A 15,898-nucleotide genomic window follows, 5' to 3' on the forward strand; every position below is an offset into this window, starting at 1 on the left:
TAGAGATGGGACAAATTGATCGAATAAAAAAATAATTCATTTAATGTTGTTCATTAAAAGAGTATAAATGCCTTTTTTTGGTGAATAATTGTCTTAAACACACTAATAGGATTGCGTTGCGTTATTGCGTTTTTATATCAATTTTCGGAAACAGAGTTTCATGTTTGCATGAAAAAACTGATAAAATCGATTTGATCGGTACATGATCAGTGATCATTAATTTCCCATCACTATTGACATTTGTTTGGCAGCTGTCATTTTAATCAAGCTATATTTTAAGGACTATAGTAGACTCAAATCAGTGTTTCAATTATAATATGGAGTTCTACAAAAAAAACACCAACAAACAATGCCAACTTTGTTGACACCTTTATTTACCCGTGAGCATGCTCTCGTTGACGATGCAGGAACCGTGCAGCAGTACCGCATCTACGTGCATGGTGCAGCCGTGCGGGGGGATGACCAGCAAGTCTCCCGGCACCAGTTCCTCGCTCCCCACCTCCACCTGCTCGCTCCCCCGACACACGGTGACTCGCCCGCCCGACTGCACTGTGGAACGAAGGTTCTTCTGGTTCTGGAAGGAAGGAGGCTTCTTGATAAAAAAAAGTATGATCTAGAATGTAGAAGAGACTGGGATAGTGCTAGAAAGAAGTAAGACTGAGAGCAAGAAAAGACTGGGAAAATAGGGTAGAAAGTGCTAGAGATATTCCTGAACTATTTGTTAAGCAGTTTGTAACGTGTAATCCCTATACTTAACTTTATTTATACTGTTATTATATTAATATTGACTCCATATATATGTTCGGCATACTAAATGGTATAATCGATGTTCCATCATTACTGAGGCAAGTAAAATTCCATATTCCGACTCGTAGATTGAGAAACAATGAAGTACTGTTCATCAATCAGCATAGAACTAACTATGGCCTTAATTCGGGGGTTAAGGGTCATAAGGGCGAAACTACAAAAACACAGTTTTGAGATAAATGATAAAACAGTTTTCAAAAAATAATACTGTCTTTTAAGGGTAACAAATAAAGAAAATAAAAAATACAGTTAATAGAGCATAAAATGTTTTAGAGACAAAAATATGAAACTACGCTTTCGTCTATATGACCCTAACTTGCGCTTACATTAGTAAATTAACAAAATGATGTAAAAGGTGTTTTATTCTTCTGACTTTAAACAAAACGCTTCATTTGTAGTTTCACACAAATTTATCTAGGTAACTACTTATCGGATGAGTTTCATCTTTTTGTCACTAACAGGATATTTTGTTTGGATATCAGATTAGTACTCAACACAAAACAGCATTTTTTGTAGTTTCGCCCTTATGACCCTAAGCCCCCGAATTCTCCAATGACCCGTCTTTGTCGTATTGTTAACTCAAGACAAGATCTGGACTTTTTTGGTTTAAGTTTACAACGATTTAAACGAGAACTAAATAAATAGTCCAGATCTTGTCTCGATGTCCCTTATGCTTGTCAATGCTTCTTTTCTTTTTTTTTTAATGTTTTAAACTATTATTTTATTGTAATATTTAAACCCTATAAATTGTATACATGGACAATGTCCGTATATAAATAAATAACTAAAAAAATATCCTGATGACAAACATTGCAGCAAATGGCAACACCTGTCTATCAGATCCTTATTAAGGCCGTAATTATATAACAAGTCAGAGCACTTAATACTTGTGTATATGGTAGAGAATAAGCCGCTCTTTTGAAATGCACAAATCGTTTGAGAGATACTACTTCGTCAGTACTGGCATGTGAAAAAGATGTATTAGATTGATCAGAGTACTTAATAAAGTATTTACGGCAGAATCGTCCACCTTTGATAAAATTGCTAACCTTCTACGTTTTGATCGTTAGCTACGGTCCGCGAAATTCTTCCTGTGCCGATCATTTAAAAACGGCATCTCTTGTAGGCGCTCCTGGACTTCTCTGTACGTTGCGTGGATCCCAAAAGGTCGCATTCTTCTGTCACATTCAACCAATCAGAATATTCACCAACCATTTTTGGTTTTGAACGGGCACATTGCATCCAATATTAGATTTTTTTTGTATATGTAATCAATACCACATTGTAAAACGAGGCTCGCACAGAGACATGCATATTTTATAGACCCAAAAATTTTTAATTCTCTTTTTACTGACATTTCATTGATTCCAGACTTTCAAAATGTTCCTTCTTTTAAAAAACATGCACTATCCTGGATTCAAACCAAAGATATGAACTCTTTTTTTCTATGATTTATTTTGTTGCCCTATAAGGAATATTTTTGTGTTTTTTTTTATATTTTTTATTTCCTTTTTTGATTACTATAAATAAAAATACCATATTAATCTTTTACAGAATATTTTTTTTTTCTTTCTTATGTTATACAAAAATATTATAACTGTCCATTATTTATTATAGGAGCAAAAATTCATTGACATTTTCTTGTATACCCACGAACAGGCCATGCCTTTGTGGAGATTTTTTGTTTACTATTTTTCTATTAATATGTATTTCGTTGATATGTAAGTATGCTTTTTTTTAATACTCTGTTTTATTGTTATGTTTATTGTAAGAAAACAAAAAATTTAAATAAAAAAAATATATATATTATTGTTATCAAAAACGTTTTTCACTTTGTGGTATGACATTTTACACTTATTTGTTTATAAATTTGTATTTTTTTATTTTTTTAGTTTTTGATTAATTTTAATTAATTTAAAAAAGTTGACATTAATTTTAATCAAAAACTTCAAATAATAAATAATCAATTAAATTTAACTTCGAGTCCTCTTTTAAAACTATTCCCGTTATGATTTATTTTATCTTCTTTCTCTCTCTTTCTTTCAATTTTCTGTCTCTTTCACACAATATTTTATTATATAAATAGCAACGCGTGTAATTATAAGTTAGTTAAATTCCTGACGATGAGGTAGTAACCTCGAAACCGGTCGAAGTGTAATTTTAAAAAAAAATTAAGTGGTTTATACAAATTTATAAACAAATAAGTGTAAAAAAAAAAAAATAAAAAAAAAAAAGATTTTTCAAGTTATTTGTGTCGATATTTTTGACATCGGGTATTTGTTTGACAAACACATGTAAAGTATGGCGTTTTTTTAAAAATAATCAAACCTACCTTCAACTTGAATTTCCATCACAAAAAAACACACATCAATGACTAACTCTGAGAAATATAGAACAGTTAACACGGTGACTATTAAGCGCACTGATTACAGTTCCTTGGATGAACTCACTTTCGATGCTAAAATACAAATGAACCCTTTAGAAATCCTAGGTTGTTTTTATACCTTCAGTAAATTTGGCTATTAGTCACCAATTACCTGCAGTGACGCATCATAATTTGGACATGAATATTGGAAGGCTGTGACCTACGGCGGGACCACCGTGCATTGGGGCATAAAAACAAAAGTTGCTCTTAGAAGATTTAATAAATAGCAGATTTCGACTTCTGGTGACACGGTTGGGAACATGAAAAGAAATTGATTGCAACAGAGATGGGACATCACTTAAATCATTGAGTATTTTGAAAATGCATATAAGGTCCATCTCAGTTCTAAGTTTCTCCAATGAAGACAGATTAAGAGATTGCTCTATTTCAATAAAGGAATAATAACCCCTCTGTAATCCGAGCAACCATGCCACTTTTCTTAGAAAACGGTGTTGGACAGACTCGATATGGTCAATATGAGTCCTGTAGAATGGAGACCAAATAGGAGAAGCGTATTCTAGATGGGGTCGAACTAGTGAGCAATAAAGAGTTTTGATGGTATTAATATTTTTGAAGTCCGCCGTCACTCTATTGATAAAACCGAGAAGTTTGAGAGATTTGTTTACAATACGAGTATTATCAATGTGTTCACGATAGGAGAGTTTACTATCTAGGTCTGTGCGTTGGCCTACCATGCAAGAGGTCTCGGGTTCGATTCCCGACATGGTTGATGTGAAATATATATTTAAAAGGGTGTTTTCACACTAGAATATTTCATAGTCCCCGGCACTGGCACCTGAAGCATAAGACTGATCATCTTTCCTTCATGTGACAAAAATTATCAAGATACGCTGCGGTTGGTGCACCAATGCAGTGCCCTATGCACCATTAGATGCAGAAAGGGAATTGCGATGGGTGTATGTTTAACTGCAGTGATAATTTATAGGTTCAGGAGTAGGATTCTCACAATGGACAAAATGGTGGTTACCTTCCTCGTCTGCACGACGGATGTGGTGATTCCGATGACACTCATTACCACGATGGCCACGCAGTAGTAGTAGTAGTTCTCCGAAAGCCAGACTCCCACGCTGAACACTTGAAACATGTAGAAGGGGTTGAAGAACTCCAGGACTATGAGCGTGGCGATGCTCTGCACCGGCACCTCGATCTCGTTGGCACCGTAAACCAGGCGGCTGGAATCAAAACAGTGGAAGATGCTGACATATTTTTGGTGTGTCCGAAGGATTTTTTGTCTGAGGGATTTGAAAAAAAATTAACATACACAATACACATTTTTTTTATGTCCTGACTAATTCAATTTAACATATGACAACAGAGATGAAGAACATTTTAGAGAAGGTAATATAGGAGTCTAGGCATCTACATTATATGAATCTCGCCCGCATAAATAAAGGTTTGAGCTCATTAACTTCACAAACATCAACAGATGAAAGAATTAAAGGAATATATATGTTCAAATATGGGCGGAATGGTGAATGTTACAAAGTGTGTAAAGTGACCACTTACACCAGCTAATGATAGATTATAAGTCCTGTAAATGCCTAGACCTCCATATCCCTTCTCAAAAATATTTTCCCTCTGTTGTAAAAAATTAAAATGTGAATAACTACCTAAGGAGGAAATCCAGCAAGTCTTCAAGCATTTGGACGTACTCAAAACATTGTTGTACTCACATTTTATCCTGCTGTTCCTTAGAAAACCCTGTAACTTCATGGAAGTCCATGCAGTTGGTGGCCTTTTCCATACCCACCATACGAAGGTAGCGGTTCTTCTCTTCGTCCCATACAAAGGTCGTCTTCTTACTTCTGAATACCCTGTAGCTTGTAACATCTAAAATAGACAAAAACTCCACTCTATTATATTTCGTATTTAATTTATTTATACATTTTATCATAATTACAATTTTATGTTTACTTTGCCCAGCTAACAAGCGAACATACCCCGTTCCAAGCTAGGCAATTGCATTTTAATACATGATAATAGTTTATAAGTTAATAGAAAACACAGACTAAAAAATATAATCTTACTCGTATACACATTTTGATACATATACATACACACATATACATATATACATACGCACATATACATATATACACATACAGGATGTTCTTTAAACCGTATCACATCCGAAACCACGATGATCAGTATGGGCAAGAAGACATATAAGCATATTAAAAAAAATATTTAGAACAAAGAATTTTTTTTTAATAAAATATTCAAACTCCCCCTTTTACCCCTGCAGAAGTAAGCAACCATTTGCTTTTTTTGATATTTTATTTTTTTAAATTTTATTCATTCTAAAAAATTATTTTAATGTGCCAATATGTCTACTTGCTTATACCGATTATTGTGGTTTCGGATGTGACAGGGTTTGATGAATAGCCTGTATATACATATACACACACATATACATACACACACATATACACACCCACATATACATACATACACACACATATACATACACCCATGCGGGCCATGCGCATACACATACATACATTTATAAAACATAGACAATTTATTTAATAAACAGGGTGTTCTTTAAACCCTGTCACATCCGAAACCATGATGATCAGTATGGTCAAGAAGACATATCAGCACATTAAAAAAATATTTAGAATGAACAAATTTTTTTAAAAGAAAATATTTTTCAAAAAACAAATGGTTGCGTACTTCTGCAGGGGAGAAGGGAGGAGGGCGCCGCCGCGCGATTGACCGTATATCAGACTCCTCCCTCCCCTCCTCTTCGTTTCTCCCCTGCAGAAGTAAGCAACCATTTGTTTTTTTTAATATTTTATTTTTTTAAATTTTATTCGTTCTAAAACTTTATTTGAATGAGCCAATATGTCTTCTTGCTTGTACTGATCATCGTGGTTTCGGATGTGACAGGGTTTAAAGAACACCCTGTATAATGCGAAACTTCAAGTTTGCCATTTTTTAAAAATTATTTTTTTAAATATTTTATTTTTAACATTCAGTAAGCATCTCCAATCCGCGGCATGCATCAACCTCTCTGACTCCCTACGACCAATGTCATGAAAGAGCGAGGTTAACACCTTCCACAACTCGACAACACTCCCGCTTTTCCACGATTCTGCCAAAAGTTATGGACCTTATTGCCAACGCAATAGTGTTGTCTCGATGCCAGAACAGTGTTGTTAATGTAAATCTGTTGTTTAGTGTATTCTTTGTAAGTTCGATTTAATTATTCCATTTTAAGTTATTTAAATAAATACCTATAAAAATACATTATTTCACATTTATTAATATTAAGTTCTAGGTTGCTGCCTTTGTGTCACATATTAAAATAATCAGCATCTGACTGAAGCAGCAAACAGTATTACTTAAAGTTTACAATTTTGATCAGCCAGACAAACCTTTGTATGAGCCATCTTCTAAATACACCCTCACGGCATTCAATTTACTTTGGGAATCTTCTTCAGCACCGTCGTAGCTGACATTCTGGTAACTAAACCTTTGTTCTTCACTGCAATCAAGAAGATACAAAAACATATTAATGTAATGAAATGAATTTTATTATGAAATGAAGGGGAAATCAAAAATATACAAATAAATTAAATTAAAATATAAAATGGTTGAAAAATATGTTTTTACAAAAACGTGACATATTTGGCTTATTCCGAAAGGAATCAAACAGGGATGTGTAATGTCACCATGGTTGTTCAACATATACATCGATAACTGTATGAAAGAACTGAAAGATTTAAGAATGGCAGCAAAAATGGGTGGTATAACTGTTAACTGTCTTCTGTATGCGGATGATGCCGTGCTTCTTGCTAGCAGCAAAGGAGACCCGCAATTTTTGGTCACAAAAATCTACGATGTATGCAAGAAAAGCGATTAGCTTGTGAATGTTGATAAATCGAAAGTGATGGGTTTTGAAAGGGATGAAAATATAACTAAATGTGAGATCAGCGTGAACGGAGATATTCTGAATCAGGTAGAAGAATTTTTGTACCTGAGAAGTATGTTTACTAAGGACGGAAAGGCCGAGAAAGATATTGAAAGGAGGGTGAGTGCCGGTAACAGGGTGAACGGTGCACTAAAATCTACTTTGGCAAACAAATGTTTATCGCAGGAGGCTAAACTAGCAGTTCACAACAGAGTTCTAGTGAACTCTTAATGTATGGGAGCGAAGTATGGAATTGGAAAAATAATGATGAAAGTAGGTTGAATGCTGTCGAAATGCGATCCCTCGGGCGAATGTGTGGTAAAACGATGTATGATAGGTGCACACATGTCGAGATCCGTGAAGTGTGTAAGGCTGAGACATGCATTATCGACAGAATCAAGAAAAGGGTGCTGCGTTGGTTTGGACGTGTAGAGCGAATGGACAGCGAAAGAACGGCTAAAAGGATCTACGATGCAAATGTTGATGGATGCAGAACACGGGGAAGGCCGAGAAAGACATGGCACGATCAAGTCCATCAAATACTTGAAGATGGACATGTCAAAAGTAGGAATAATCAGCGTCCATGCATGAGAAGATGTATGAATGTAGAGGAAGCGAGGTCTGTATGCCAAGATAGAGTGTTATGGCGTTCTATCCTCTCTGCCTATCCCTACGGGGAAACGGCGTTATGGTTTGTTTGTTTGACAGTTGACGTCAAAATTCGTGACGATGTTCTATTTACATTTAAACGGTCACAAACAAAGTTGAAAATTTAACCGCATCGTAACGTATTAGTGGCGTGGCCAATGCAATGAACCGTTTTTGCGTGAATTAAAATCTATAATTTTTTAAATATTTTTTAGGCCACTAATAAGTACAAAAAAATATATTTTACTCAGCAGTATTTTACAGACCCTTATTAATTTAAAATTGTAAAAAAAAGTGATATTTCCTATTGCTTCAATCATTTATAGTTAAATTCAAAAGCGATAATATGGTTAATTTAATTGCTAAAAACATGAAAAAACCATCAGCTGGCGTTCGCAGCGCTAAAATAGAGATCGCTCCGAAAGCAACTGTACAAAACTGGCGTCCTGTGGCAGTGGCGCAGGTTACTTTGCTACTGGCCTGCATGACGCGAGAATTTGTCTCTCTCGCTCGCGAATATATCTATAGCATCGAGAGTGAGACGTAAAGATCGTTTCAGACATCCGTATATTCGGTACTTTTATATATGACATTCGTCACATTGGTAAACTTTTGAACATAATATATTAGTAATTGATCTCCGATGCACAAAATGCTTTTTCTGTGCCCAATAATTTAATGATAAATTATTTCGGTACATACGTAAATGTACAACGGAGGGATAGCGAAAATCTTACCTCAGTATTTATTATATTCATAAAGGTTTTAAAGTTATTTGATGCATGCATACATTATGAACAGGCTGGAGGCTTTTAAGATGTGGTTGCACCGCAGAATGCTTAAGATATCTTGGACAGATCTGATAACGAACTCAGAAGTCTTAAGTCGAGCTAGAACGAACAGAGAACTCTTGACCACCATAAAAGTTCGTAAAATTTCGTATCTGGGGCGTATAATGCACGGAGAAAAGTACCACTTGCTTCATTTAATTTTGAAAGGCAAGATTGAGGGTCACAGAGGGGCTGGAAGAAGACTTTTGTCCTGGCTGCGAAATATACGAGATTGGACTGGCTTCAGGACTGTGGAGCAGACTTTTTGGGCAGCACAGGACAGAGAGACTTTTGCCAGAGTGATTGCCAGCGTTGGGGATACCTGACAAGGCACTAAGAGAAGAAGAAGAAGATGCAATGTATACTATATTCCTTAAAATATAACATTAGAATGACAGTTGTCGGAAAAAGTGACGACATAACTTTGTAGTAACGTCAAAGGAGTTATTTATATTGACACACGAAAAATCATTTGTATCTGGCGTGTTAATTTATTTTTTTAATACAATGCTTGAAACATAAATCAACATTAATATATAAAATCAGATTTAAAACTAAAAGAAAACTAAAATAAACCTAATTATTAACGACGTTGGTTGCGAATTATGTGGGTATGCATTTGTCGGTTATTGTTACACTTCAATATCCTTTACCCACATTAACTGTTCCCTTCCCACCTCCAGTATCCCTTGATAACCCGCCACAGCAATATCTCGTGTTGTATATTTTTTCGCCAAACGTGTGCCGCATCACCATTTTGTTTCCACCAACCGCCAGTGTTCAGCTCCAGATCGGGGGCCTATCCTAGCGGTGGTGCCGCTCGCAAGTGACTAGTCGGACCGCAATTCCATCAAGAACGAACCAGGTTAGTGGCTTCCATTCCTGATCCATTTCATTTGTTGGAGTTGTGACTGATTGACATTGCATACCGCATATCAAAGATATTCACCAATAAATTAAAATTTAAAAAATACAGTCCACTGTATCGTAGAAGCCCTGGGGCTTCGCCCCCGCTATTTCTCGCCCCACACCCGCGTGGCAATTCGTTTTCCCGCCAGACGTTCTTACAAGGTTACATCATTTTTCAAAAACGTTAGAGATGGGACAAATTTATCAATGTTAATTGACAGAATAAAATAAAAAATTATTTGATGTTGTTCATGAAAAAAGTATAAATCGGTTTCAGATGGCAGAAGCGACCATCTGTATTTTTGTCTATGTTTAAGTTTTTAAAAGTTTTAATTAATATTTCAGTAAATACACTCAGAAAAAAAAATCAGCGTCATTTAAAATGGTAATTTATTATTGAAAAGCAACACTAAAATATTTTAGATTGTGGATTAAAGTCTTGAAATTGAGACGTATTTCAGCTCTCCTGAACATCTTTGAAAATTGCAGATGGTCCCTTCTGCCATCTGACTACCGAAATGTCTTATTTTTTGGTGAATAATTGTGTTAAACACACTATAATAGGCTTGTTTTGCGTTTTTTTATATCAATTTTCGGAAACACAGTTTCACGATTGCATGAAATAACTGATAAAATCGATTTGATCAGTGATCAGTAATTTCCCATCACTAATGAAATTAGCTTGACAGCTGTTATTCTAATCAAGCTATATTTTAAGGACTATAGCTACACATCACCGGCAAGGGGGGGTTATAATACGGTTAACTCACAACAAATGACATTAAATAAAATAACGTAATCTTACCTATTTACAAAAACTAGCTTAACATCTTTGATATTGTAAGTTCGGCATTTACTTTGGTATGTTTCCTGTAACAAAAATAAACATAAAAAAATATTAACATATATTTATATATCTACATACAATATATTGGACGGAATTAATGTTTCCCTAAAAAAATTACTTCTAAACATTTAGTACCTAATATTTTCAAATATCAAAATCAGTTATATATTAAGTAATCCTTTTAGTATCTACAAAAAATATATATATTTTTTTTTTATCACATAGGATATGTGGCGTTCGAAGTGGCCGTTTTTGGCATTATTCATTCTAAAAAGAATCAGCCAGTGCTCAGTGTTGACATTTAAATCATAATGGAAATATCTGCTGAATGTCATTGTGGTATTTTTTAATAAACTGTTGTGCAAGTATTGTATTAAAATAGTGTAGAATAAAGCTACGTTTATCGCGTGGTTAATAATAATTGTTGTTTGAGTTAATTTTACAGAACCACAGAAAAAATGGCCATTTATAATTATATTTCTTATATGTTGGTACAAATTGATGTTTTTTTTTTGTAGATTACCTATAAAATAAATCACGGCTCGCCACTGCTAGAGTGTTACCGCTACGAGTAATCTCGTTAAATATAAATTTTGGTGAGTAACCGTCATGAGTATTCTAGTAAGGTGTGGAGTCTGGAGAGTTACCGCTATAAGTAGTCTAGTCAGGTATCTAGTCTAGAGAGTTACCGCTATGAGTAGTCTAGTCAGGTATAGAGTCTGGAGGGTTACCGCTATGAGTAGTCTAGTCAAGTATAGAGTCTGGAGAGTTACCGCTATGAGTAATTTAGTCAGGTATAGAGTCTGGAGAGTTATTGCCATGAGTCGTCTAGTCAGATAAATAGTCTGGAGGGTTACCGCTGTGAGTAGTCTAGTCAGGTATAGAGTCTGGAGAGTTACCGCTATGAGTAGTCTTGTTGCGCTGGCGAGCGGGCACCGCGTGTGCGTAGCTAGCAGCCGCCAGGTGGGCTTCCAGTGGAAGATGAGCAGCAGCAGGCCTCCGCTGGCCAGGCACACGAGCCACGTGGCCAGCTGCTTACGCAGGCAGCTGCGGTACCCGTAGATGACCTGTAACAAGCGTAGCAACCAATTCAATCATCAAACCTGTTTTGCAATATTATATTTTCAAAATATTTTAATCAGAGGTTGAAGGTTCGAACTCCGCCCTACCCCAACCTGATTCCTGTTTTCCAATAATGAGTTAATTGCCGCAAAATTGAAATATTTGGGTAAATCATAAAAACGCAACAATTTCCTTTTTTTTAAATAAAAAAAAATTAAACACTATGTCGATGTAATTCTATATTATACTGTAATGAGGAAGTTCAGTGCTATGGGAAATTGGATATGAAAAATGTTTTTTTACGCACGGTAAAAATTAGAGCACTAACTAAATCATAGCACTGATAAAACGATACATATTTTTTTTATTTTTGACTTAGTTTGATAGTTTATTAACAATTTATAATTAAATAATTCAGTCAGATGAATCTCTTCGTAACAATAAAGGTTTCAGCTCTTTAAATCAACAGATGGAGGAATTGAAGAAATATGGACGTTCAAACATAGGCAAAATGGTGAATGTTACACAGTGTGTAGAGTGGCCACTTAAACCAGCCAATGACAGATCATAAGCCCTGTAAATGCCTAGACTTTCATATTCCCTTATTAAAGGTATTCTCCATTCCTGTTGTAATTTGTTAACTAATGTAAGTAAATATTGGTATGGAGATTTTTCACATTAAAAAAGCCTTAAAAATTATATTCCCTTAATAAATAATCAAATATTTTACCAGTATGGCCCACTTTTCAAATTAAAAATTAACCAATTAGGTAACCCTACCCCCCCCCTCCCTCGCAACTCCCTTCCACTTATTCAATATGAGATAAAATATTTTTTGATTAATGCATGTTTAGACATGGTGGTGTTCGCATCTCTACAAATCTACATGTGATTTATGTATTTTTGGAAATACTTTACACGGTTTTTCAGGGCCAGACCGCGAAATTTCAGAGGAACATTCCTCACAGTAAGCTAAAAAAAAATCCTTATAAAATTTATCAAATCATTTATAATTTTTTTTTTTTATAAAATGCCAAAATGGAGTAAATTTTTAATTTCTCGGACAAGCATCCCTTCCGCAAACCCCTTTCCCTCCCCTACAAAAAATATGAGATAAAAACGTATTTGACCAACGAAGCGATTCGCACCAGATGCAGACAAGGGAAGCGGCTCGGTAGGAGAGGAGTAGGGGTTTGTAGAGGGACTGCTTGTCCGAGAAATTAAGGATTCACTACGTTTTGAGATTATTATTTATTTAAATTTTTTTTAATGATTTTTTTGGAAAAATTTCATGAGGATTTTTTTTAAAGATTACCACGAGGAATGTTCCTCTGAAGTTTCGCGGTCTGGCCCTGAAAAACCGTGTATATATACTGCGGTGGTGGTTAAGGTGGAGGTGGATTTTAGTATTTGAATGTTGGTGTAGTGAGTGTCCTGACGAAGAGACGGGTACGTCTCGAAACCGGTAGACTAAAAAAGTCGGTAAGTGGTTATATACTAACATTTACTAACATTAGTTAAAATAAAAACACTGTTATATTTAATCTTCTTCTTTCTTTTTCATGACATGACCAGACACCTCGAGGAGACCCATCACTAGTCAGCAATCTTGCCTCCTCCACATCACACGCTACGAATGCCGATAAAAATATGTGAAATGGATTCAGAATATTTATTTTTTTTCTTCTAAATCAATATTAATTTTGTGGAGAAATGTTTTCATACGTAACTTTGAATGAGAAAATGAAAAAAAATATAGCACTCGTAAAACGCGACATGTTTAGCATTGCTAATTGTGACGTCAAGATTCGTGACGATATTCTATAAACATTTGAAAGGTCAGGAACAAAGTTCAAAATTAACATGAATCGTGACGTATTAGGGGCGTGGCCATTGCAATGAGCCGTTTTCGTGGGAATTCAAAATTATAAATATATTTTATATGCTACTAATAAGTAGCAAAAAACATTTTTTTTACTCGACAGGATTTCATAATTCCACAGAATTAAGAATAGTTCAGAAACCGCATCAAAAAGAAGGCGACTAAACTACTCTTAAAGGAGTAGTTTTACGTTTTGACCCTTTAGTCTCTTTGTAGACGTCGCTCAATATGCAACTCCCGATTTGAATTCAACTATGCCGATTTGTATCATTTTAAAGTTTAGAAATACTGCTGGGATCAAAAAGAAACAGGATGGGATCACATTTCATGTGTAAGTGGCAAATGCATGTGTAAGTATCAAATGCATTACTTGAATATTTAATTATTTTTCCATCTGTCAGATTGTCAAACGTATTAGGAGCGTGGCCAATGTAATGGACCGTTTTTGCGGGAATTCAAAATTCATTCCATGTCCGCTCCCTGGTTGGAGCATATGGTGTCCACGAAGATCCTCCAGGCATCTCTTTCGGCTGCCAGCTCCTGTGCATCCTCCCAAGTCAGGTTCGCGTCTCGTAGTTCTGACATGAACTGCCGACGAACAGTCAGCAGTGGACGTCCAGGACGTCGAGAATCTGATGCCTTGTAAAGTAGGCAAGCGTGGTTAAGGCTCTCAGGAGGCATCCGCAGTACATGGCCAAGCCAACCGTATCGCCTCCGCTTGATGGCAGTTGCCACCGGAGTTAGCTGCGTTTGTTCTCTTATTACTTCATTCGTACAATGTCAAAACAACGCACACCAAAGATTCTTCTGAGACACCTATTCTCAAAACTCGGTATATTGCTGTTTTGGGCCCTAGCGAAGTGCCACAATTGGCATTTATATACAGGATGTTCTTTAAACTCTGTCACATCCGAAACCATGATGATCAGTAAGACCAAGAAGACATATTGGCACATCAAAATAAATTTTTAGAACGAATAAAATTTACAAAAATAAAATATTAAAAAAAACAAATGTTTGCTCACTTCTGCAAGGGAGAAGCATGGAGAGGAGAGGGGGGGGTCTGATACACCGTCAACCACGTGGCCACGCCCCCCCTCGCTTCTCCCCTGCAGAAGTAAACAACCATTTGTTTTTTTAAATTCTGCGTTCTAAATATTGTTTTAAATATGCTAATATGTATTCTTGCCCATACTGATCATCGTGGTTTCGGATGTGACAGGGTTTAAAGAACACCTGTATAATATAATTCTAAATTACAAAATTAAAAATATTTTTTGCGGTACTTATTAGTAGCAAAATTTTTTTTTTTTTACTCGCCTGTATTTCGTAGACCCTTATGAGTTTAAAAATGTGAAATTTCCCTATTACCCTTGACTTGACAAACCTTTTCTCCGTCTGACGTGATATGGTCTTCGGGAATCTCTTGCACATCCAGTACCTCATGATGACCAGCCTCCGTTCTGTTGACGCCAAACAGAAGTGGGGTCCTTTCGTCGGACGCCATTTCGCTTTCACAATAAAACTACAGATCCGAGTCACAAAACACCTGTGTATATTAATTCTTAACACATTTCATTGGAGTCACATTATAATTTAATTCCAACTTCAATTAAAACAAAAAAAACACTTCAACATTTTATACTCATTTCAACGTCATATTTTGTCTAACTGTACCCAGTATGATAGGGCACTGCATCGATGCTCTATTTAGGCGTATCTGAATCATTTTTGTTAAATGGAGGTAAAATGATATTACCTTGCAGCGAAAGCACTTCTTCCATCATCATAAAACCCTTATCCACACCAGTAGCTTAATCAGAAATAACTATCAATGTGCTTAAAAACATGCTAAGCATTTGAGCGATCACAATGACCAATAATGAACATGCTTAAGTTATCAAGACAACGCGTGTGTAATCTCTAAGTCAACGCTCGTGTCGGTTTGTTTTTTGTTTTCCTCGTAAATAAATACAGTTCACTGGCAAAAAATCGGCGTTTACTATGAAAAATAATACAATATATTGCATTTGCAAAATATTAAGAAGTACGAGTATCTAATACAAAAAAGTGAAAATTAAATTACTATTACTATGGAGACTGCTTTTCTTGACATTTGGCTTGCCAGCCGCCGGCTAAATGCAATTAATGGCATAATAAATAATAAATCTATTAAGTCCCCTCTCCTCCTTTAGTCGTCCTACTGTGTACCAACTATAACTAATAAAATCAGATCTGAGTGGACAATTTTCTGGCAGAATTCCTCGACTGGGTTGTTTTATAAGAGTATTCAATGCTCCATCCCCATTACACCATGGTTTGAAATCGAAAAGCAATCAAAATGAAACATCTCTTTAATGTCAAGAATGAGAATAGGACATTGTCTCGTTGCCTCGCATTTATCGAGAATAGGTGTCTTTACTTCGGCAATGTGTCTTTGTGAAAATGACGATGAGACATTAGATCATCTATTTTTTGACTGTCCCCTCTACGAAAGAAGCGAATTCCTTCAAAATATGTGTGAAGAATATAATACGTTCCCTCTTAACGT

The 15,898-nt window shown here is 35.6% G+C and overlaps 1 protein-coding gene across 3 annotated transcripts in view; it reads right to left on the bottom strand.

The window, feature by feature from the left end:
- LOC148284564 (polyamine-transporting ATPase 13A3-like) overlaps positions 1–15,898 on the bottom strand; it is a 118,852-nt gene that overhangs the window by 24,514 nt on the left and 78,440 nt on the right. For 2 of the 3 annotated variants that reach the window (XM_088238081.1, XM_088238101.1), the window contains exons 1-7: positions 14,735–15,548; positions 11,303–11,470; positions 10,362–10,426; positions 6,634–6,743; positions 4,927–5,083; positions 4,221–4,425; positions 379–574 (exon numbers count right to left, since the gene is read on the bottom strand). In XM_088238081.1, coding sequence (XP_088094207.1) covers positions 379–574; positions 4,221–4,425; positions 4,927–5,083; positions 6,634–6,743; positions 10,362–10,426; positions 11,303–11,470; positions 14,735–14,854 — 1,021 coding nt within the window. In that variant the 5' untranslated portion in view covers positions 14,855–15,548. Of the gene's footprint in view, positions 1–378; positions 575–4,220; positions 4,426–4,926; positions 5,084–6,633; positions 6,744–10,361; positions 10,427–11,302; positions 11,471–14,734; positions 15,549–15,898 lie in introns of those variants that run through there. The other variant, XM_088238091.1, reaches the window with a different exon arrangement.

The sequence above is a fragment of the Micrasema longulum genome, unplaced genomic scaffold (assembly GCF_059751315.1).
Source record: "Micrasema longulum isolate JH-2025_06_02 unplaced genomic scaffold, ASM5975131v1 h1tg000109l, whole genome shotgun sequence".
Taxonomy (NCBI): domain Eukaryota; kingdom Metazoa; phylum Arthropoda; class Insecta; order Trichoptera; family Brachycentridae; genus Micrasema; species Micrasema longulum.